General features: G+C 38.9%; 1 protein-coding gene across 1 annotated transcript in view; it reads right to left on the reverse strand.

The window, feature by feature from the left end:
• trio (trio Rho guanine nucleotide exchange factor) overlaps nt 1-26,818 on the reverse strand; it is a 409,269-nt gene that overhangs the window by 61,300 nt on the left and 321,151 nt on the right. The window contains exons 28-34 of the mRNA XM_080274536.1: nt 18,876-18,984; nt 13,226-13,411; nt 10,104-10,174; nt 6,001-6,214; nt 5,083-5,308; nt 4,064-4,220; nt 1,776-2,003 (exon numbers count right to left, since the gene is read on the reverse strand). Of these exons, the coding sequence (XP_080130662.1) occupies nt 1,776-2,003; nt 4,064-4,220; nt 5,083-5,308; nt 6,001-6,214; nt 10,104-10,174; nt 13,226-13,411; nt 18,876-18,984 (1,191 nt within the window). The remainder of the gene's footprint in view (nt 1-1,775; nt 2,004-4,063; nt 4,221-5,082; nt 5,309-6,000; nt 6,215-10,103; nt 10,175-13,225; nt 13,412-18,875; nt 18,985-26,818) is intronic.

Raw genomic sequence — 26,818 nt, forward strand, 5'->3', positions numbered from 1 at the left:
ATCTGACACAGAATTTGTTTTTGAGGTTCATAGTGAGATCGCAAATGAACACCAGCAAGTGGTCACAAAAATGTGTGTAACATGGGTCCTGATATTGACAGCACGATGCCACGTGCCATACTGATAACCTGTTTCCCTATTGATGGGATATTGAACTGTGTTACTAAAAATCTGCAATTTATAAACACAGTATTATATGATCAACAGTATGGACAGTTCTGAATTTTATACACATTCCTAATACCTGTATGCAATAAACATCAACCTCAGTGAGACACCTGTACTGTTTACAGGGTTTCCTGGGAGTTGACGCACTAACTTCGAGAGGTGATTCCTTAGATCATTCTGAGATGTAAATGTTCTATGAATGTCAGGTTTGCAATGGCTATGGAGTAACAGACATTTAAATCTGAATGGTGGCAGTGGAAGAAATTATCCATTTCCAAACCATGTTATCATCTTCTGTACTCTTCACTGCCTTGTTTTTTAGTTAGACAGTTCATGGTAAATCTGTTCATTATTGTTTAGGTGACTGTCAGACTAAACAAAGCAAAGAAGAGTAAAGAGGATGGTAACAAGACTTGGAAATGGATAAGTTCTCCCAATACCACCATTGTATCATTTCATTTGTATCATTTATAATGGCTTCAGCATGCTTGCATGCATTGACCTTGGTCACCTAATTCAGAATTAAATGTCCAATACCCCATAACCATTGCAAACCTGACATATGTTCATTGAACATGTCTTAGAATGATCTCAGGAATCACCTCCTGAAGTTAGCATATCAACTCCTATGAAAACCTGTATACTATACACCAACATGCAATTAACAATATCTGGCTCAAGCAAGTGCCACTACTTATAAGTAATGTATATCCATCCATCCATCCATCATCCAATCCTACATTGCCCCACAAGAAGCGTAGGAGCCCAGAGCTAGGCAGTATGTCCCGACATTTAAGATGAGAGTGACCAGCCTCACTCATCCCTGCGTGGCATTATATGAGCAATCAACCCCAACCACCCCTTGGATATAAACCTTCACAGGCTCAATCTGACTGGAGTGCAATAATTAACCACTAAACCACCAGGTGCCAAAATTTGGTTATATGGTTACCACCCAGCATAGTAAATGCTTGCCTGGTGTACAGGAAACCACTTGGCTTGTCAGTGTAGTGTCACCCACAGACAGAAGGAATAGGAAAGAATGAAGGAAAGAAAGACAAAAGAGGATGGAAGGAAAGGAAGATGGAGGAGAGGAAAGGGCAGACACCCGACAACAGCACTACATCGAGTGAGTGGATGGTGAGTGCCCCCCACCTACCACTAAGTAATGTACAATAAATATGCACATTAACTCACAAGCCCTCTTAACATCTAAAATGTATATGAGGACAACAGGACCATGGTAATACATCAGTGCTCAGCAAAATGGACCACCCAAGATCTCCCTGTGGGCATCCGAGAACTGTTCCATACAGGGGAAAGGACTCAAGTGCAACAAGGAACAGTTCAAGAAAAAGACCAACCGTTACTGTATTATTCTATTAGTACCTATGAATTTTAGTCCTTAGTCCCTTCCAACATCAACTACATTTCAGTGACTCTAAACAGCCTGGCATTACTGTTCTTGTTTTCACATTCACTCAATGATATGGTTATTCCTCAACTGAAGCCTTACTGACGCCTCATACTGGTGATACCATACTATTATCCTGTTCTTGAAAATTAATTGCAAACAGTTGCCTGTATTAGGAGTATCTCTCACTTACATCAAAGTTCTGTAGTCGTCCCACATTCATCATATCATCGGCAGCTTTCGGTACAACAATCATGATATTGAGCGCTCTTTTCACTGCTTCTGCTTCTTTTGTCAATCCCGCCCGCTCTGTGTATTTGTGTATGTCTCGTAGTAGTAGCTGGTACTTCATTAACCGCTGAACAGGCTTTATTAGTAAGTCTGGTAGTTGTAGTTTATGGCCCAGCTTTTGACGCAGCTCCTATTGGGGAAGATAAGAAGCATCATTATAATTACATAAGTGTATGTTTGGTAGAAATAAGCCTGCATCCTACTATACATTTCTTTCAATATTCTAGACAAAATTCCCACTTTTAAAAATGAAGTTTTAAGATACAGAAACAGGAAAGAGAAACATCATCATAATGTGTACATTCGGTGGAAAAAAAACTCTAGTACTGCCCATCATTCTTTCATTACCCTTACCCAAATTTCCACATGAAAAAAAGGAAGTTAAAAGATCCAGAAGCAAGAAAGAGAAACCATAAAAGCAGAATTATACATTCGTCAACCTAAGAGCTGTTGTATTTTAGCCTTGACTCCTCAGAACTATTTAATTCAGCTTATAATTATTTTTATTAAAATACTTGAAAGGTTAAATATAGCATTCAATATCCCCTTTGCTACAAGATAACTCCTTAAACTAAAGGAAACTGTCTAGAGAGAGCAATATTAAATGAAATATATGCACTGTAAGAAGAAATTTGCCTCTTGAGTATTGATGACATTATTTGCAGCTTAATTCTGCAGTCACCATACAATTTTCCTCAGCTTTGGAGAGGCTTTTCAAACTGGAGAGGTTAGATGCTGTCTTAATATACCCCTTGAATACAGGAATCCTTTTGCTAAGTTAAACTGTCTTGCAGCAGCAAAATTAAACTAACAGGAACAACACCCAGATTCACGAGGCTGAGAGATAAAAACTTCAGGCACCTTTTTACGAGTTCAAGCCACTGTGTGTAAGGCATGGATATCGCTCAAAACCTCAGGGCTCTACTACTACACTATCACTCCAAAAGTAGTTATTAATGCAATCACTTCAATGCTGTTGTTTAAAATCTGCGATCAGCAAAGTTCTGATGACAAGAAAAGTCAACACCAACCACCTGACCCAATTTAATCTGTGTGTAAGTCTAGGGAACTCAAAGTACAAGAACAGATCCAAAACTGCCAGGAGTACCATCATAACTTAACATTTTATTCACACTATCAACAGTCTTTGCTATCTGGCACTTGAATTTCATTCACTCACTCACACTACCACAAGAGAATTTCATTCAGGTTGAGACTCTTTCAAGTATGCGAGTGGGGGAGGGTGGCTCAGTGGTAGAGCATCAAACTCAGGACCAGGCGGTCGTGAATTCAAGCCATGCCCGGTAGCTGCCATGCCTGGAGGGGAGGCGTCCTCTTGCCACCTAGCAAGGCTATATGATTTAATAAGGTCTAGCTCGGGGGAATATCTTCAAGCATAAGGAGTTAGATATAAGCCTAATTTATTTTGTTGAAACAAGAGGACTGCAGGTTTTAAAGCATCTCCATATTACCCCCTCAAACTGCAGGGAATTCATGGTTCTAATGTACCGTAGTCAATTACTGTGCACTTAACCTTTTTTCTGCCATGGACAGTCTCAGACTTTTTGTTCTGCCTAAATTCAGACAATTTCATTAAGTGGGAATTTCAACCAGCCGAAAGGTTAACAGAGTTAGTTTTCAATTCTTCAACAACTAGAAGTTGCCTCTGCTGAATTAGTAATTCCGTTGTGGCATGAGTACATAAATGGTATTACATGATGAAAGACCCTCATCACTGATTACTTTATTCAGGTTAGGACAGCTGCCTAACAGTGACATGGATAATGATGGCTGTATCTAATTCCTCCGGCAAAAAAGAATTTCAATCATCATCTAATCCAGTGTTGCCCCGGGAGCATAGGAGATTTTCATTCATTTCATTCATTGCCAGACGCCATGTATCCCACACGGGGTGGCCAAGGGCTTAGAGTTAATTGTTTTACAGGGAGGGGGCACTAATCCTCCACCAACCCCACTTGACGCATAGGAGATAAAAAATAATAAAAATTATAATAATATAAAATCTCTAAGCTGAACAAAATCATGAAGAGATGGGAAGAATAAAATACATGAGGAATATGACTAAAGGTGGTAAGTACAGTACATCTGAGGCTAGAGGACTAGGCTACTCCCCTTGGTGCCATTACAAGATAAAAACTTAAAACAATTATTCTTATCTGTATGACTCACCTCAAAGTAGCCTGAGTGTTCTGAGACAATATATTCCGACGTTGGTTTGTTCTGGCAGTACTTGACATATATCTGGAGCCTCTTCTCACTGCGCTGGAACACTGGACCAATTTCCTCTGGGTGTTCTAAACAGCGTTCTATGTTTTTCAAGAAAAAGCTGCAATACATTTGAAAAAGAGTTATTAGTACTTTTTCTTTTTTAGACTCTGGGCAACAACTGATTTGGTCTGTACTTTGAAGCCCAGCAGTTACTGTATGCAACCTATCTCAGGCTCATACCACCAATCTTTGCCCATCATATTTCTTGAGATTGGGGAATGTAAAGCAGCAAAGTGTACTGCTGACAGCAAGAGCATTTTCAAGGCATGGTGAAGGCCTTATGGTCAAACTAATATCTGAATATAAAACCCCCCAAACTCTCCCTTGTTACAAAAGAATTTCAACCTGTAACAAAGATTTACCATCTCAGAACTATGACCACTTAGCTACACTTCCCCAAACTGCAGTACTAAGTATCTATTCTCAAGCAGACCACTCTAGGCAGAATGCAGGATCAGACCTCTGCTAAGAAGAGGAATAACTAACATGAACCTTTCAGTCAATATTTACTAATGTATGCAACAAATACAATATTATTTCAATATTAAGATGTACAAATATTTAGTTTTTGGCTCCATCAAAACTGCACTGTTGTAATTAGTCTGCTATGCATTCAACTACAGTAATTTCTACACTAATGTATTATATGGAAATGTCTGACAGAACTGCACCTGCATTGGGTCTGATACATATACAGTACTGTACTATATACTAAAGGTACTGTAATAACACTATGGTCTGTGAACAACAAATGGCTCTCCAGAAACACTGCCTCAAGAGTTTGGTTATTCCATTATTTCTTTGCTTATTAACCACATTAATGATTAACTAAAGAGGTTTTGCTGTAGGTGTATCAGGAATCCCAACACTAAAAATTATATAAAAGCAAGAGGTGGTTTAGTGATAACCAGCACACTCACTCTCTGTGCCACTCATAAATGGCCTCCAAGTTTCCAAAGACCATTTTGTCCTTTCCATCTCTAAGGTCGTCGGGCATCCTGATGTCAGAACTCGGGTCGCGCATCTCCTTCATATAGCCATCTACCACGTCTTGTAGGTCTCTAACATACAGTCGCTCAGTCTCAACCAGCTCCGCAATCACAAACTGGCGTCTTCTTAATTCTCGCTGTTCTGACGTTGTTTCGCCTTCACCAACTGAGCCATCTGTAAAGATGATAACTAAATGTAAATCAACATAAGGAATTAGTAAGACACTGCTGACACTTTGTATGGTATGGGATCAGTGTGGGAAATGCCCAATCCTTCAGCCCAAACAATGTAATGAATTTTGGCTGAGACTGTTTCCGATTCTCCTCACTCAATAACTTTTCAATGCCTTGACTCTGAAACTTATTTATGGATGACTGGTTGCTACTGACCATACCTAGGTCAAGATCAAAGATGAATGTCATGGTACAAAGGTCAAGGTCACTGAAGAGAGAATGAATTTAAACCAAGTCTGCAGCAGATGCAATATCCATTCACCCTTTTAGTAAACTTACTTTTATTGTTGTAACCTTGCTACCACCAGACTATTCTGTTTGTCTAATGAAGGCCCTCTTGTTGTGAAGGAGTTAATGAATCTTTAAACCAATGTCCTTTGAACAACATTTCCATATCTTTATTGGGAAATGATGATGATAATATCTGTACATGAAATGACCTGAGATGGTATCTGCAAGAAGAAAGCATAGCACCAAGGTCAAAGCCATCCTATCTTTAAAGGGATATAAGCTTGTGATAATTACCATACATTAATAAGCTAATGGTAATTACATTGATAATGATTTCAATGGTGATGACAATGAAAACAATGACACTCACAATGATATATTGACACAAACCTGGACTGGTGTCCTGTGAGGCAAGGGGGAGAGCTGATGCTCCTAGGTCTGTGTCGTCCGAGAGCTGTGGGGTAAGGAGGGTGGTGGGCTGGCTGTGACTCGAGAGGATGGCCGTGGTGGGGCCAGGGGAGGAGGCCTCATCACCAGAACAACCATCACCCGCCACACGCCATTCCCGTAGGCGCTCACTGGTCTCTGAGTGTTGTTCCTGCAGGTGGGATGGGTGTTAGAGGATTGGTTGAGGAATGGAGAGTTATACTTGTTGCTGAGGGTGGGTTTATGAGTTGTAAAAAAAAAGAGTTATGGGTATGGATGTGAGATTCAGGTAGACTGAGGTGTGGAATCAGAGTCATGGGTATGAATGCAAGACACAGGTTAGTTGGATGATTGCCTTTAAGTGTTTAGTGGGGTCTGAGCATTGCTCCTGAAGGACGGGTGTGTGTTGAAGGTTGGCTGGGAGTAGGAAAGGAGTTAAGGGTCTGGATTAACATACAGGATGGCTGGTTGAGGAATGGGAATGGGCTATGGATATCCAATATAGACTGGCTGGTTGGTCAAGGAGGGGAGACGTACTGATGTGAGACTGAGGATAGTTGTCTGGTGACAAAAAGTAGAAAAGGAATGACTGTAATGGAGCTCATGTAGAAGTGACAGATGCTGATGAGAGATAAGGGGTAGTTTGTTAAAAAGTAAAAAAGGAGCGATGACTGGAAATGGAAAAGATGTGCTGGTTGGTCTATAAAGTGGAAGGGTGGGGAGGGGTATAACAGGAATGAATGTTAGATGGAAAAAGAATAACAGATGTGGATGTTCATTCCTTCAAACTGATAGTGCAATTTTAGTTTTCATTCTTGCTATCCCCAGATTATTTAATTCAGTTTAGGAAAGATTTCACATACTGAACCTGTTAATGAAAGCTATATATAACCCTTCAGGTTCATTAAGGCTCTCATAGCAGAATAAAATAATCTGGGGGCAGCACTGAAATAATGGATGAGAGAGATTCAGTGGATCATCAGTAATGGATGTGAAATGGAGTAATGGAAGTGGATGCAAAATAGAATAAAGGAAGAGGATGTCAAAAGGATCAGTAGCTGGCCAGGGGGAAATTTATCTAAACTAAAAAGGAACACTGTATGATACGTAGCCTAAAACTGGCACCCAGAGAGGTAGCCATTAGGTACAATAATACTCAACATCATATAAATAATATCCAAACCAGCACATAAAGCTTTTTCTTATGCAGTGACCTCAGAAAATTACCTCATTATCATCTTTCCAGGATACGCATTTCTCACGTCTACTCTCACTCGATTTTTTCCTACTCCGTTTCGTTTCTCTTCGCTTCAGGTACCATGTCAAGGACTTGGATACATCATTTGAGATGGTGCGGGCAAGTTTGTTTGGTAAAAGCCTTGTAAGGTGTGCAATGGCAATATTATCCACTATACCACCATTATTGTTATCTGCCTCTGGTTGCAAATCTTCAAGTTCAGTGTCAACAATTTTCTCCATGGTGAGTGCTGTAACACACTCAGGTTTTCCAATAATGGTAAACATTTTATGATAAATGAAACTTGTTGATACCCATTGTAAAAAATAAAGTTACTAAACCATTTTGTAGGGTATTTCTGTGCACTGTCTGTAAAGCAAGTAAGAGTGAAACTGAAGAACTACATACCTCGCTGATACCATAAGCCTCGTAAACACTGTTATCATCACGGCCACAGGTGCCATTTTGCCTTTTCGTTACAAACATTGGTGAGAGTTTAGATGGGATTAATGAACTCGAATTTATGGAAGTACAAATGGATACTGTAAGGACTGAAAAATGATAATTATTTCAATCAACTACTTTACAGTTCCTGTACATGAAACCCTAAGAACAATTTCATAATAAATACAAAGCAGTTACTGTACTAGGACATTCGGCAGGTGAGATACAACAACTTTATCAGTTAAGATCAGAAACGGATATGACTAATGCTCACTGGAAAAACTATGGGGCAGATATAAAAAATATATATATTCATGTCTTCAGTGAATTAGGAAAGACAGGAAGTGTTCTCTGATTGCACCATTCATATCAATCAAAGAATGTAATAATTTAATTGTTATGCAGATAAGACATACTGAATATTGTATATATATAAATGGTAGGATTGCAATCCTAAATATGACCATCAGGTGGCATTTTAAAAAAATGTAAACAGTATCACAGCAAACCTATGTATCTGTAAAGCTAGTCAGTGAGTTACGGTAATACAGCCCTACCACAGATTTGTGGAACAGTAAATGCAAATTCTTAGAAAATACTGAACACCATACAAATTACTGATGCATTTCATGATACTGTATCATCGAACAAATATGAACAACACTCACCTACAGTATTGTAATCTAAATAGATTACCACAGAATGCATTATGACCACAATAAATAATACGGCAGAGTACTTTAAATATTGTATAAGGGAGGGGAAAAAATGCAAATGTTAACCTCAAAATCACACAAACACACACAAGAAGTCTACCAGCACACTACAGAAAAAATTACGTGCAGTCTGGGTTCGTCCTTACAACACCAGACACATACAACAGTTAATCCCTTCAGTACAAGGATGTTTAATTATTTTTCATACGTCTGGATGATTTAATTCGTCTTAAGGGAGGCTTTCCAAACTTGAGGTATTAGATATAGCCTTCATTAACCCCTTCTGCACTGTGACTCCCTCTTAAGGTGAACAGAATCATTGAAAATGGCAAGAGAATAGAAAATACATTACTGGATTGAAGGGTTTAAGTATTACGTAACGACTGATGCCGTATTCAATATACTCAAGATCAAAAGCTTCTTCCTTCTTGCACCCAGCTATATTATAATCTCCATAGGTTGGCACTCCTGTACTTGCACATCAGTCACAGCCCATTCCCTACTCAGACACATCACTGAGCTCCAGTTCACTTTAAATCTGCTATGAATGCAACAAGCTATCTAAAAACCTAAAAAGCCTGCTGGTCATGTTGAGTAGCAACTTTTCTTAGTTAACAGGTTACATGGTAAATTTAGATCCTGTGGGTTCTGGGTTTCATTCCCCCATGAGTAATTAATCTGCTGTGTTTCATTTTGGCTTGAAACAATGCTAGTAACTATAGTCGTGGTGCACGACTCTGAGGTTGTCATTATTGTACCCTGGCAACCTACCAATCAAAAAGGCATCCAATTTCGTATCATATTATACACGAATCATATTATTATTATACATGAATATATTATACACAAATATTTTTATACACGAACATATTATACACAAATCACATGCGTCTCATATACAAAATCAGACACACTTCTGAATGGTAGGTTGCCAAGGCATGATAATAACAACCTCAGAGTTGCGCGCCACGACTACAGGTATGAGTACAGAGGAAATGTTGACAGTGGGTGTACAAGAGATCAACTGTTGACTTTTTAGTCTGCCCTTGTATCTCAGGACACAAACAATAAATATTATATCACTGTTTGTATGACATCAATCTGCTGAGCTTCACAGATCTGCAGTTACTGTAACAGAAAAATGATGGATTACATAAGCTTGACCCTGTTTGTATGGCATTAAACTATATGTTGGAAATATAAAATGTCAACTACAGAAGCCACACAACAACAATACATTGTTAACATGCAGTAAAAAAAAAAAAGAAGAAGAAGAAAAAAAGTACCGTAAAATGTAGAAAAAATATAGGCTACAGTATATACTGCATTGTGTTTTCAAAGTTGGAGGAAGGACAGATTAATGGCAGTGGATATTTTCTGAGTGTGTTCAACATAAGAATGCAATGTACATCAGTGAAATAGTAAACTGAAAAACGGAACCAAAGCAGTAAGTGAAAACAACCAAACCCAATCAAAAAGTCAACAAAAATACCTATTCTCGTGCTTTCTCAAGTGCGAGTAAGGAGCAAATGTCGATATACTGTACTAAACCAAATCAGACCATGCAAGTCAAAATGAGAGAAAAATCCCATTCCAAAATAAAAATAAAGAGTAGATGGGAGGTGGAACCAACATTAAGAAAGTGTCAGTTAAATTTTTCTCACCATCTTCTCCTTGACAATATTTTCAATCTCGGTGGCCAGGTCGGTCGTGCTTCCTTCTGATGCCTTCATGCCTGATGACTGGTGTTTGGATTTTAAGATGTGGTGATGTAGATTGTGATGTAGCGTTTTGGTGGTATGGTGTAATGTAGGGTGTTTTGGTGGTGCACAGTAATGTGGGGTGTTTTGATGGTGTGGAGTAATGTGCAGTATTTTGATGGTTGGTGTTATGGCATCGTGGTGATATGGAATATCACAGTGTGGTGTGATGAGTGGTATATTGATGGTGATGTGTATTGTGTGGTAATGGTATAGTGTAGTATTTTGGTGGTGGTGTGTAATGTGTGGTATTTCAATGGTGTTGCATATTGTGGGTGATCCAATAATGTGATGTGATAATGGTAAGGTGAAAGAGGAAAGGAGAGTACCATATCAGCAAAAAATTATGGCCATTATAACAGGAAGGAGTAAGATTAACATCCCTACGATAAGGCGACGCCAACATGACATCCATTCACAGTGACTTCATGAGCAACAAACGTTAAAGATATTGTAAAATACCAAAATGGATATTTGATTAAACTGGCTTCTTAGAAAAACGAACAACACATTATAAATCAGACCTAAAAAAAACGTCACCACTGAACAGTGTAAAGACTACCAACAATTCTGACCAACTAAGAAATGTTGTGGCACGTAGTTGGTCCAAACTTTAGTGAGAAGGATGGGTCAAGTATCAAAGAAGAATAAGTGAGACAAGCACTATGCCTATGATGAGGGTACTGGCAAGAAAAGACATCCTAGCAACACTGGTAACGAAACTGAAAAGTCTCAGCAGGATACTGATCAATGTTACCAGCAGTGCTGGAGAAAATGTGAAGACAGTAAATTGTAGAAACTAGACAGATAAAGAAATGCTGAAGAAATGTTGTTCATAAGGCTATAAATCCCTTCAATATAAAGAGGTCCTCAGCATGGTGATTGGCAGAGTGCATGGGTTGGAACACATGATGAGAAACATGCCGCAGCTCAAATCCATAAGTGTGTCAAGATTTATTACCTCTAGCCTTTTTTTTCTCCTCCTAATATTCTGGGTATCAACAGACAAAATTATTTTGCTTGGAGAACCTCTATGACTAAAGGGGTTGCATATGCTTGCTTTGAAACAATTTTTCCAAAGCAACGACAATACATAACCATGTAGTGTTCCCAGTTAGATGAAGAGGTTAAAAAAGACATTATGGTGCCCTGTAAAATGTCAAGTAATTACCCAAACAAATATACACAGCTTGACAAAATTAGTCAAGCTTTTCCAAAAAATTCTTCTACTTCATCAATTCACTACTTGATAGCAAACCCCAAAGCTCATAAAGGGTGGCCATGACACAAAAAGCACTAAAGCTTCTGCTGCTGCTGTTTACCATTACAGCATGTCCTCCAAGTCTCCAGAAGCTTCTGTTTGCCTTAGTAACCTGAACTGCATAAAACACTTTACAATGAGCTAAGCAATGAAATAAAGACTGGTATGGCATAGTGAGAGTACAATGACATTCTAATTCCACATCTACTACCAGTATTCCAGGAACCACTGAACAATGTTAACTCATACATACAAAACAGCACTATATGACATGGTAACTAATCTAGCAACAGCTAGCTGTATAATGCACCTAAGTAATGCACCACCCTCGTATCTGTTCTAATGTACTCAGCCATAATATTTAGTGAAACAGCAGTGCACTAGTCTAACAGTGTATCATGAATTTTTGTGCCTATGTAAATGTATGTGTTTATGACTATTAATACACACCATGAAATAAAAATTACTACCTACATTACACACAAGTGGTCAACTCATTGTATCAGCATGTTTTTATCTGGGTAAAAATGGATGTTCTGTTTTCTGGAAAATTCCAAAATTCAGCAAATGATTTGGTCCCAGGTTTGCTGAATTCAAAACATTTTTTATATTATTCTGAACTAAAAACATGCATCTTGTTTCATGGCTATTTAAATTGAAATGAATTCTAGAATAAAAGCTGACACTCTCAGTACATAAACTATCTATCTATCTCTATCTATCTATTGCCAGACGCCTCAGTCCCGTTTGGGGTGGCCACAAACAAATCGCCTCCAAGTCGCCCTGTCCCCCGCCATTTCACTCCCCTGCTCCCAACTCACACCCCCCTCTCTCATATACCTCTCCACCCCATCCCTCCATCTCATCCTCGGCCTCCCCCTCCCTCTTTCCCCCTCCACCTCACTCACATACACTCTCTTCGTCAGTCTTTCACCCTCCATCCTCTCCACATGGCCAAACCACCTCAGTATGTTCCTCATAACGCTTCCTATCACATCCACATCAACACCACAACGCTCCTTTATATCTTCATTCGTCAGCCTGTCTCTCCATGTGACTCCACAGGCTCCTCTTAAATAACTCATTTCCACTGCTCTCACTCTTGACTTGTGTCCTTCCAACAACGTCCAAGCTTCACTTCCGTACGTTAGAGTTGGTATCACAATACTGTCATGTAGTAACTTTTTCACTTCCATGCTCACTTCCCTGTTTCTTATCACTGCTTTCAAAGAACCAGCAACCTTTCTTCCCTGCTGTACCCTTCCAAGCACTTCACCCTCCAAACCTCCATCCTTACTCATCACACTACCCAAGTACTTAAACGTACTCACATTTTCCAATTCCTCACCATCCAACCTCGCTGTACATTCACTGACTTCACCTCTCTCTAGTGTATTATATTTCTACACTGTGAAGAGAAGCCCAGTGGTCTCTTATCTAACTACAGCCAGATGCCATAATCCTGCAAGGGGTGGTCATTTATCTTTGAGTTAGTTGTTTTACACAGAGGGGTTCTAACCCTCTGCCAACCCAGTTGCTGACACACAGGGAATACGTATGGGTTGGTTATATGATTACCACCCAGTCTTGTAAATGGTTTCCTAGTCTAGCAGTAAAATACATCAGCTGAAGAGACAACCCTGCCTTATACACAAAGGTTTGTATCTCCCAAATATGACCACCATTCTTTTATTATCTGCTCCCTAATCTCATTTCCAACAACTGTACTAAATTTAAATATACACTAAAGAACATCAGCTACAGCCCACCATACTCACTCTAGCGGGGGCATCAGGGAGAATATCATCGAGGGGAGGTATGGGTGGGCCGGTGGAGGGTGGGGTTGACATAGGCTGCTCCAGAACCTTCATGGGTGGGGGCAGCTCAACCTCCAGCTCTCCCTCCTCTCCATTCTCCACGGACAAGGAGCGGTTGGTTCCAGGGCCACTACCTGGGGAGCAAGGGAGGTAAGGGTCATGAGAATAATGATAATATTGCACTGCATATACATAGTAACAATAATCATACTGATAATAATAATAATAATAATAATAATAATAATAGTCTGCCCTTTCCTCTCCTCCATCCTTCTTTCCTTCCATCCTCTTCTGTCTTCCTTTACTTCATTCTTTCCTTGTCCTTCTGCCTATGGGTAACTTTACACTTCCTCTTCTGTCTTTCTTTCCTTCATTCTTTCTTCTTCCTTCTGCCTGTGGGTGACTCTACACTGAGTGACAAGCCAAATGGTTTCCTGTACACCAGGAAACCATTTACTACGCTGGATGGTAACCATATAACCAAATTATGGCGCCTGGTGGTTTAGTGAGTAATTACTGCGCTCCAATCGGATTGAGCCAGTGAAGGTTTATATCCAAGGGGTGGTTGGGGTTGATTGCTCATGTAATGCCACTCAGGGATGAGTGAGGCTGGTCACTCTCATCTTAAATGTCGGGACCAACTGCTTAGCCCCGGACTCCTACGCTCCTCATGGGGCAATGTAGGATTGGATGATGGATGGATGGATGGATGCATAATAATAATAATAATAATAATAATAATAGTAGTAATAATAATAATATCTATTTGTTGCACATCTCCTACTGAAAATTTTCTTTTAAAATAGGCTACCATCTACAGGAGTCTCCACTCCTTGCAACTCAATATTAGTCATCTGTACAAATGTGTATTGAGGAATTATGATCGTGAAGGTTACAACATTGCATTATGGTTATATTATTATGGTGGCCAAACAGTTTCTCCTACCATATACTGTAGCTATCTCTTGTGAATTATCCACCAAAAAAAATTGCTCCATTAACGATGAAACTATTACTGCAGTGTTTACAGTTTGCAATCTGTGGTGCTTTCAAGTATCTGTGCATCTTAAAGGCTTTCTGTATACAAGTTCCTCTTATACAATACTGTGTGGCAAACACAAGTGGGCAGCACAAGAGGTGTTCTAGCGTTTCTGGCAGTCTTCTCATCAGCAAGGGACACATTAAATCCATTAAACCCGGGGATGCCTTTCCTTTTACTAATACTGTCTCCTAGCAATTTTATTCAGCTTACAATATACAGTAGCTACTTTTCACACTGGAGAAGTGAGATAGACTTAATTAGGGCCTTAAATATGACAGGCCTTTATTAAGTTGAATAAAACCATCTGGCTTCAGTAAGAGCAGGCCCAGAGATAAATTTTCTAGAACAGTCGGGGGGGGGGGGGGCCTCAGATTTTTTTTTTACAAAACAACACTATGTCCTGCCAACTGGGTGATTTGCCTGAACTACCTATCTATCTATCTATTTATTGCCAGACGCCTTAATCCCGTAAGGGGTGGCCACAAACAAATCGCCTCCATGTCCCCCTGTCCCCAGCCATTTCATTGCCCTGCTTCCAGCTCACACCCCCCTCTCTCATATACCTCTCCACTCCAATCCTCCATCTCATCCTTGGCCTCTCCCTCCCCCTCTCCCCCTCCAACTCACTCACATACACTCTCCTCATCAGTCTCTCACTCTCCATCCTCTCCACATGGCCAAACCACCTTACTGTGTTTTTCCTCACACTTCCTATCACATCCACATCCACACCACAATGCTCATTCGCTTCCTCATTTTTAGTCTGTTTCTCCATGTGACTGCACATGCTCCTCTCAAATAACTCATTTCCACTGCTCTCACTCTTGGTTTCTGTCCCTTCAACAACATCCAAGCTTCACTTCCATATGTTAAAGTTGGTATCACAATACTGTCAAGTTGTAACTTTTTCACTTTCATGCTCACTTCCCTGTTTCTTATCACCGCTTTCAAGGAACCAGCAACTTTTCTTCCTTGTTGTGCCCTTTCAAGCACTTCACTCCCATCCTTACTCATCACTACCCAAATACTTAAACACACTCACATTTTCCATTTCCTCCTCATCCAACCTCACTGTACATTCACTAATTTCACTTCTCTCGGAGAAGTGAAGTGAGTGAATGTACAGTGCCTGAACTGCTACTCACATTCCCCCCTCCCCCCCATCTAATTAATTCCAGATATCCTTAAGCTTGTTCAATTTTGGTTAGGGGCTCCATTTGCATGGGATATCAGTGCATGGTCATTGTAAGCAATACCAGGACCACTGAGTGTGGAAAAAACAGGGAGAATGTACACTGGTGCTCAGTCCTGTGATGGGATGGGGATCCCCAACAAGTGAAACCAACTACACAGTGAGTTCCCAGCCCCCCACTTTTTATTCCTTTGAACCTCTTTAATGTCACTGTCTTATGTCTACCTCTAATACAGTAAGCTGTGCCTTTAGAAATCAACAGAGTACACACCCTATACCAAATGGTCATACTGTATTGGGTTTTTAATAGTCAAGGTAGGGCTTATCATGGTGAGTTTTCCCTCTTTTTATTCCTTTAAACCTCTTTTAATGTCATTCTTGGTGCTAGAAAGTTATACCCATCCATCCATCATCCAATCCCATGTTGCCCCATGAGAAGCATAGGAGCCTGGGGCTAGGCAAGTTGGTCCTGACATTTAAGATGAGAGTGATTTATGATGAGGAAAGTTATATATTTTCTTTAACAAGCTTCAATCTTCATTAGTCATCGATAACAGTTGTATATGCAGTGGGGAAAAGGCATCAGCAAGATTATTCCCCACCAAAAGTGGAAATGACTTTGACAACAGGAAAAATTGTTAACATATTGTGAAATGCAACAAATGGCAGACAAACTGTAGGAGAGCTCCCACTGACAAAGATGAAAATTTTATGACAGGGATTATGTTTCATAATTGTAAATTCATTTATGACACCCTGGTTCTGCAGAAATATCATTTATGTTACTCAAGATTGTACAGTTTATTCATGACAACCAAATTCTGCAAAAACAGCATGCTACTTAGGAGCACAAAATTAGGTTTAAATGACCTTGGCAGTGGTGTCCTACAAAGGGAAATGGGTTGATTTGGACCCCACATCGTTGTGGTTGGTCGTTAGGTTCGGTTCAGTTGTTAGGTTAGATTAGGTCAGGGCATATTTGGTTTGGCTAGCATACATGAACAACTGATCCAGACTGATTTTGGAGCTGAATCAGCCTGAAAGTCCAACAGGGCAAGAGGCATTTGCCACAGTTTGTGGATAAAACTGGTAGTTTTATGATTCAGCACTTATAAATAACACATTTCTGCAACTTTTAAAGCTATCATGATGATAATTATGTTACGGTTTATAGAGAAAAAAATGCAAATGTGAATTTTATGCAGGGAAGCTCTCTTGCAGTTTCACGTACATGCCATACAGAAATAAACTGATAAAAATTAGTTCCATCATTGCAAACCTGGAAAAGTAAATGACAATAAACTGGAAATCTGAGGCAAGTTTCCTGGTTACAGGTTTGCATGAAACATTATAAGTATGCTAAAGAAGGCAAGCAAGTGATATTGCAAATAAAGCATGAGAATGAAGAAAAATGCACAAGCATGTCTAACAGTGAAAGCTACATCTTTGTGACCTATCCCCAGCATCCTATGAACCTAACTTTGGTATCCTGTACAGCTAATCTTAGTATCCCTGGGACCTAACTGCTGCATCTTTCTGATCTAATCTTGGCATCCTTCTGACCTCCCTCAGCATCATTCAAACCATGCTTTTTAATTACAATATTCATTCTTCAAACTTCACAATCTGAAAAGTTGGCTACAGTTCTCAGTTTTCTTAGGCTTCAGACATTTCTATTTACACCATAAATTTCACTTCACTGCATTCAACTCCACATCTTTCCTTACTTCCAGTGACTTAAATACCCTTAAGCACTTGGTGAGAGCATGTGGTGTTTCAATCTTTATTAAAACACTGCTATCAATAACTAGGCTAATCAACACTTTGAAAATAATGGAGCATTATACTAAGACGTCGACTAAAATGGATTATTATCATACCTTTCTAGTAAATTCCACACACAGCAGGACTAAACAGGGATACACCTGCCTCCACAAAGAACGGTAGCCATCTTTAAATAACCAGCTAGAGGCTTACACAGTACACTATCTATCTATCTATCTATAGCCCGACGCCCTAATCCCGCAAAGGGTGGCCACAGACAAAACGCCTCCAAGTCGCTCTGTCACCCACCATTTGACTACTCTCCCCCCAACTCACCCCCCCCTCCCTCATATACCTCTCAACTCCATCCCTCCCCCTCATCCTCGGTCTACCTCTCCCTCTCCCTCCCTCCACCTCACCTACATACACCCTCTTAGTCAGTCTTTCATTCTCCATTCCCTTCACATGTCCAAACCACCTCAGTGTATTTCTCCTAATCTTCTCAACCACATCCACATCCACCCCACAGCGTTCCTTCACTTCTTCATTCGTCAATCTGTCCCTCCACATCATTCCACATGCTCCTCTCAAGTAACTCATTTCACAGTACACACATTACAATAATAACAAACGGATTATAATAATTTTAATCATCAGAATTTCACAAAAATGAAAGGTGATGTGATTTTATTAACTATATGGAAATGTACTGTCAATAATATAAAAATATAACTGCAAAAATGCATTGAGTGAGATGTTTTCTTTATTGAGTTCGTCTTGGATCTGGGATGTCCATCAATTTAAAAGCCTCAAGCACCTGTGTTTAAGATTCCTTACCTTTGTTTTCCCCCAAAGATTCAAATTACAGTAAACCCTCAATAAAAAGAACCCTGGTATTGCAAATTTCGGATATAATGAACAGCCAAATCATGACCGAACTTTCCCTGGATTTTGCAAACAAAGGTCGCCAAATGAGGGGGGGAAGTTCGGGAATCAGATCACGATGACAACAACATCCCTTCCTGGCACGTAAGTGTACTTCAACAGCATCCCTTCCTGGCACAGTATGTGTACTGTAACAGCACTACATTACACTCTATTATTATAGGTATTTAATTCATATGTATAACTTCATACAGTATTGTATTTACATGTACAGCTTCATAAACCATTGAATTCTCCATGTAAAACTTCATAGCATTAGTTTAGGTTATGTCTGAGCATGTAGGACTGAACGACTCCCCTTATATATCGAACTGAGTTCGGTAATCCCTCAGAAATACTGACCCCTCGTATATAGAGAACTTTCGGATATAGCGACCCACCCCTTCCCCCAGGTAGTTTGTTATATCGAGGGTTTACTGTAATTGCCAAACTAGAAATAAGTGTTATGAAGCCCCTGATATCATCTACAATAAGAATTATGACCTTAATATACTCTTGTATGCTATTGCTGGAAACTATGTCAACATTAAAACGATATGATTAACATACAAGTGAATATGAAAATGTAATATGCAGAATAAATCGCTAAGCACGAGATGCTATGACTCCTCCTATGCCACTACAACTATAACAGGAACCAGTGAGAGTCCATTACCTGGGTGGACTGTGAGGGGCGGGACTCTGGCTGAGGGCACCACCTCCGTCTCCTCCTCGGACTGGCTCTGACCTCCAGCCTTATTGCCCATCTCACCTCCACCGCCAACCTGTAGAACGAAGAACACATTAATATAAAATTCATTTCTTCCATTTCAACTATACTCTGTTCACTTTAACTAGGCATGAAATTGTAATCTGTAACATTGTACTGTATTAACCTGAGAATACAGTACTTGTCACGAAGAAGCAACAGGGACAGGATGTTGTATATTGTCTCTACAAACGAGCTGCAAAAAACTGCTATCTCCATCTTGAATGCTGAGCTATAACATGGGAGTATGAATAAAACATGGGGCTAATCACAAAGAAGTGCTAGGGAGAGGAGGTTGAGAATGTATATCTTATCCTGACACTGAGCTATGGGACAGGCAACAACAGGAAGAAAATCACCAAGTTATAGTGAATGAACAGTAGTATGTATTAATTTTGAGTAACTAAAAATTTCCATATTAGTTTAATGCACGACACCATAGAAAATAATGCATAACTTTGGAAAAAGATGAACATTCAGGAGAGTTCTTGAAAATTCTTAATCTTGTGCTTCTGAACATAACGTTGTAACAGCGACGATCTTATTGCTCCTGACTACATTATTTTCCCATACCAACTTTTCCTACACTGTTGTTACTTCGACATCTCAAGGAACCAGGGTGTCCGTCAATCACTCACTAACGATTTTCATACACATATGCTCAACTTTTTGTTTACTGTACTTCTCAACTACCAACTTTCCATGTTCAAAAACTCAAAATTAATACAGGTATTCCAAATATTACATAGTACATACACACTAAGATTTATATAGTTAGGGTAGGAAGGGATATAGTTCGCTGAGACAGTGGTGATGATGATGATGATGATGATGATGATGATGATGATGTCTGGAAAATATAATATACAAACCAGCACTGTATGTTTGGTTGGTGTGACTACTACTCTAAGTGTGTAACTGAAAAAGCTATTTACAAAAACAATCCCCAATGTGTTATAACACCAATATACTGTATGCATGTATTGTACTGGCCGCCTTACATAGCCTAAAATGGGACGCTGATAAACACGCAAGTTAATATGCATACTTTTGCTTTGCTTGGCAGTTAATGTTTTGACTATAATTATGCTTTTTGCTCTAACTTGGCCTAAAATTGCCGTCTCTATATCTTGACTGCCGAGTGTTAGTTACTGATTAACGCTAGAATATGATGCTAGTCACGAAGAAGTGCAATGGAAAGTCTATAGCCTACATACACTGCATTATTTTTACTGTTACCTGAAATAAGCTACAAACAGATAAAAAATTGGATCAAGTTATGGTGAAAGTACAATACAGTATTGACATTCCTTTAGCGAGTATCAATAATTACAGCTTTAACACTATAATTTTGGAGACCATGGATAAGATAGTGGGAAGTGGAGATATATATGAAAGGTGGGGATGTGAGCTGGAGGGGGGGCAGCCAAATGGTAGACAAGGCGACATGGAGACGATTTGCTTGTGGCCACCCCATACGGGAAGGCGTCTGGCCATAAACAGACAGATACTGTAGATATATTTTTTTGACACTTCCGTGGCTACAAAATTAAACTAAACTCTGAGTACAAGGACGTCAATTACCCTTATTATTATTATTATTATTATTATTATTATTATTATTATTATTATCTGACGATTCTGCTAAGCAACGGTGTCAGTGATAGATAATGACAGTAGAAAAGAGTGTGTCAGTGATAGTGATAGTGGAACAAGTGTAAGTCAGTGATAGAGACTGGAACAAATGGACTGATTTGGCGATAGTGACAGAAGAACAAACAGAGTGATTCAGTCAGCGACCGAGGCGGCATGCCTATGATATCTGAACATCACCGCTGTGGCTGAGTGGTTAACACTGTTAGCTACGAATCTGCAGGTCTGACAACACCGTTTCCAATCTTGGTGCGGGCAGCTGGCGCAGATATCCATCAACCATTTTTTGGGTCGGTGGGTAATATGAGTGACAAGGGTAACACCTACGGGACGTAACTGCGGGAGGTAACCGTCGTTACCTGGAGGATGCCGTAGCCTTTATCCCAGGACAGTGGATGAATAACCTGCTACAGGCTCAAAGGCGTAAATTACGAAGATAAGCACAGTGGCCAAGCGCCATGGTGTTTATCCCTTCTCCCTTTACCTTACTACTTTGGAAATACATGTTAGAGTAAAAAGGGTTCACTGATATTGTTCTTAACCTCTTCGCTAGCACACGTACACCACGACAGATTAAAATCCCCTAATGATATGAAGCACTATCTCTACTGAACATTACGTCACCATACAGAAACGGCTAAAAGTCTCACAAATGCCGTACAAAAATGATAGTTCAATACATCTCTATGCTTTTTATAGGGTGGACAGTAATCAGCGCACCATTATAGAAACTCACGTGCTACGGGAACGGCTCAGTCGGCTGGTGTGGCGTTGGTGGGGCAATGTAAAAAATGAATAAATGATGCTGGGTACGTAGTCCTAACACTGACTCAGCCGTACCCACAACACACGAGAAACAGCCTTTTTACTCTACCTTGGCCTAAAATTGCCCTCAACCCATCTTGAATGCTGAGTTATGGCAATAGATTAACGCTACACTATAATGCTAGTCACCAAGAAGTGCTATGAAAAAGGAAGTGGGGATACTGCATTGTCCTATTTCATCATTAAGCTTTGTGAAATACGCCACAAAATGACGAAAATCTGGGCCAAGTTAAAGTAGATGTAGTGTAGTTTCTCAGTACACTTAACTCACACGAAGGCCACTATCAAAATGAATTAATTCTGACTCTTGATTACATATAATATTAATAATAATAATAATAATAATAATAATTATTATTATTATTATTATTATTACTCATCATTATTATTATTGCTATTATTATTATTATTATTTTTATTATTATTATTACTATATGACTTGTAATGGGCCATATGACGATGATGATGATGATGATGATGATGATGATGATGATAATGATTATTATTATTTTTATTACAATAACAATTATTATTAAAGACTTGGTGAATATTGTTTTAAAATTATAAAACTGGAAGACCCTCTCTCTCTCTCTCTCTCTCTCTCTCTCTCTCTCTCTGGAATGAACCTACATCTGCTGACAAGGATGAAGGTAGGGAAGTGAGAAGCATGGAAAGGTAAATGAGAATATGGATTGAGAAACACAGATACAAGAGCAAATGAAAGGGAAACCAAGGGAGGGAAATAATGTGTTGAAAATGAAAAGCTAGGAATGGGATGAAAAGGGAGACGAAGAAAGAAAGAATAACAGGTAGTAAAGAGTGAGAAGCACGCTGGGAGAATATAAGTACGAGAAGACTGTTTCCGAATTATAATTACTACTACTACTACTACTACTACTACTACTAGATATAATAATAATCAATAATAATAATAATAATAATAATAATAATAATAATAATAATAATAATAACATCGCAAAATTGTCCAAGGACAATTTTGATAACTTACCACAGCCACTGCCGACTACAAGCCTAGCTGAAAAGGGACCTTGAGGTCAAGGTCACTGATCTTGTGCAATGTGCATGTCACCTTGGGCCATCACAGTCTATGAATGCACCACGTATTGTGGCTCTAGTTTTAAATCCTTCATGGAAAATTAGGTGACATTCGGAATATTCGGCAAAGTTCAAATTTTTAGCCCCAGGCCATCTCAGAGTATAGTCAACCAACTGAAACCATACTCTCTTCTGCATTGCGTTCACCTTAAGGCAATGTTGTAGTAAAAATTTTGGCTTCCTAGGTTAAGCAGTTCTTGAGACAACGTGGCTAATCACTTTTCTGTGTTCAGGATAATATCTGGAGATCGGTTGACGGATTCCACCATATCTGGCCAAAAGAAGCGGACAGTTGTCCGACTAGGCTGACCACGTTTGAAGACTCTAGGCCAAATAGCCTTTGAAATATAGGAACTTTAAAATAAGTAGTAGTAGTAGTAGTAGTAGTAGTAGAAGTTATAATAATAATAATAATAATAATAATAATAACCAAAACTGTCCCGTGGACAGTCACTAGCCTTCACCTACTGTTTCTTACAATGACCTTGACACCATTGGGGAGATTTGGATTTTTTATATCAGCAATGACCCATGCCAAGACACATAACCTGGGTTATTCAGATTCCCTACGGAGGTCGTATTGAAATCTCCAGTAGACACGACCAACATATCTCCTTCACAACATAATACTGATGTGACTCTTTCTAATATGCCCTTCCACTGTGTGTAAAGGATTTGGACATTTTTTTTCTATCACCAATGGCCCATGCCAGGACACATAACCTGGGCCCTTCAGATTCCTCGCGCAGTTTCCGGTTTTTCTGGAATCGTTGCGACTCTCTGAAGTGGGAATAATAATAATACCAGCGAAAATAATAGTCTCCATCTATGTAAAAGATGGAGACAATAATAATAATAATAATAATAATAATAATAATAATAATAATAATAATATGGATGAACAAGAAAACTTCCCATAGGGATGTAGGAAGTTTTAATAATAATAATAATAATAATAATAATAATAATAATAACTGATAAACAAGTAATATTATCACAGTATTTGTAAAGCATCAGATTTACACGAACGAAGCCACAGCCAAGAGGTCGACTCGGACGCAGAAACAAAAGACAATCGCCTCCTTTGTTTACATTGTCGCCGGGTGTAGGGGGAGAAAGAATGATTATTTCTCCCTCATGAACAACACAATAATATTCCCATTACACCATTAAGCATTTCCAATCATAGCTCTTTTATGTTATTTTTTCTTTTCTACAATACGGCATTAATGTGGCCGTGAATTTTGACCTTTGGAAATGAGTGCAGGATCGTGCTGTTGTGAAATCTTTTGAACGGATTTTTAATTAACCATTGTTCTTGCCAGGTGTTGTCTCCAAGTCAATTATGTCATGCTTAGTGACGTCACGGGGTCATAAAAAGCTATTATAACTCATTTATTATTTATGTCGCTCAATTAGATGGTTATTATAACGCAGGGAGTTTAATTAACCTTTTCAGACCGATGACGTTTATTTTTATTAAGCAATCACTTTACAATGACCCGCCTTTACGTTTTCAAACCTATGACACTTTCATTTTAGTTATTTACCAAGCAATCAGGTTATAATTCCCGCATATCCTTCTCTCACTTTCTCAGTCACTCTAAGTTTGTCTGTCATCCTGAAGGGTGTATATGGGTAGATGTGATAGCTGGTTACTGATTATTTCGAGACTACAGTACAATATATCCAAGTACTTAAATCATTCTGACATTAAACTGCTTGATCATACACGAAGAAGTTAATGTACGTAGAAATCAGCCAGCAAGATGATTAGGTCAGTGTGTGTGTGTGTGTGTGTGTGACAGTGAGTTAGTTTGTTACACACACACACACACACACACACACACACACACACACACACATCCTAGAGCGATGAGGTGGGCAAATAGGATGGTTGGTGCCTACTTTCAACACTTAATACTCAATCACTTTAGAAAAACGTTCACTCATGTAAGACTTCCGTCACTCACACACACACACACACAGAGAGAGAGAGAGAGAGAGAGAGAGAGAGAGAGAGAGAATTATTTCCATCAGAATTACAATTTCTGAAAAGGCTAATTCGACATCAGTAAATATCCAATCACATCTAAATTTCCATACTCCCTCAATCACTCAATCACCCAAGAATTCCACCAGCCAATAACATCCTAAGGCGAAGAACCGAGTCAATCTATCGCCAATCTAAATCACTTATTGTCCTTTGTTGCGACCCCCCCCCCATCCCTGCCCAGTCGCCTCAAGTCTTTCTTACCCCTTATATAGTTCTTTCACTTCATCCTGGCTGAGAATATATATACCTACATAAATATATTCGTTTTTATAAATATCGTGCAATTTTACTTCGCTATCTTACGAATTTTATTATAAAGTAACAAAGTTCTTTTTCGTTTTGCTATTTCATACTGCTCTCTCTCTCTCTCTCTCTCTCTCTCTCTCTCTCTCCATCTATCTACCTACCTATCTATCTCTCCAAGGAATAGGGGAAAAATTGCTGGATAAAAAGTAAGATGATTTTTTTTTTTTGCTATTTTGAGAATGAAATTGCAGAGATGAATTTGGAAAAGGTCAAAGTATGCTGCACTGTGGTTATGAGAGAGAGAGAGAGAGAGAGAGAGAGAGAGAGAGAGAGAGAGAGAGAGAAACATGACGCACCCACACAACCTGCAGGTAAGACAGGCAGCAGGACATCCTCTCCGTGACGTCACACCACTTCCGGCGTCGACCTACTTACCGAGAGACGTGATTTATTTTCTCACACTTCATTTCTTTTTTTCTTTTTCTTTAAGTCACTGGGTTAAAGTTTATATATATTTTTCTCTCTGTTTTTTTATTTTTTTCTTCCAGTTTTATTATTATTTTATTTTTGTCATTCTTCTCACGCCTCTCACTTCAATCCTTTCCCGCGCATTCTTCCCTCCTCATTCACTGCGTCAAAGTTTGTATATATTTTTCTTCTTGCTTTTTATATTTCCCTTCTGCTTTTATTTGGCATTATTTTTATTTATTTTTTTTTCTTACACATCTTCATTCCCAAAACGAACACAACTTATTTTTGAAACTACGTGAAAGTATATATTATTATATTTTCTCTCTTTAATTCGTTCATATTTTTATTATCTTCGCTTATTGTGTGTGATTTTTTTGCATATATTTTCCAGTTATTATTATTATTATTATCATTATTATTATTATTATTATTATTACTACTACTTACTACTACCATCACCATCATAAACATTAATATCACTACTACTTCTACTACTACTATTATTACTACCATCATCTCCACCACCGCTACTACTACTACAACTACTAATACTGCTACAACTACTACTACTACCACCTCCACCACCAACACCACCAACACTACTACTACTACTACTATAGTGTTCCTCCTCGTAACATAGGGTTTGGGTGGAGTCACCCCCTCCCTACACTATTGCCATGTTTCCTAACCCTACGATGTATAACGCCTGTGGTTTGTGTAGTAGGAATGATACATAAACATAACTCATACTAATATAACTGTAATGAAAGTGCTGACATGTATCAAGGAAGAATAAAACTATTCTGCATACTATATTATACGATAATAGAGAAACGTGGCATAAAAATTTGGCAGTGTTGCTCTAAAAATATTCTAATTATTATTTACTTCCCCAACACTTCTAACATTGCTAATTAATTTAGCAAGTATAATTGCAAGAAAATTTGAAGGGATAAAAGTGGGAAGAGGCGATCCTTTCATAATTAAAATAAATATATCAAACAGCTCTGGGGTGGCAGCACTCACGCGACACGTGTTTGTGTGTACGCTGTGGGAGGTCACCAACCCCCTACAGGATTTAGGCCTATTGGGGAAACCTCTATAAAAAAACGCGCCGTGACTTTTACCTCAAGGGTGGTGCGGAAATAAAGTCAAAATTATAATCCATACATAAAAATGGAAGTAAAAAACCATGGATGACACATAACAAAATCTAGCGAGAGAGAGAGAGAGAGAAATAATAATAATAATAATAATAATAATAAAACTTTATTTCCACTAAACAGTGGGTATTCTTATACATTATACAGTAGTACAGCATACAGTATGAAAGTTCTATACACAATATAATACAAGTTGATACATATGGTGGAGAATAGTGACAGAGAGGTAAATGGTTTAAAAGGTGTGGGGACACTTAGGTTAAAAATAGATCAATTAAGGGATTTAGGAACGAAGGCAGTGGGAAGGATTAAGACAGATG

The sequence above is a fragment of the Coenobita brevimanus genome, chromosome 58 (assembly GCF_032717465.1).
Source record: "Coenobita brevimanus isolate Jiangsu-jjx chromosome 58, ASM3271746v2, whole genome shotgun sequence".
Taxonomy (NCBI): Eukaryota; Metazoa; Arthropoda; class Malacostraca; order Decapoda; family Coenobitidae; genus Coenobita; species Coenobita brevimanus.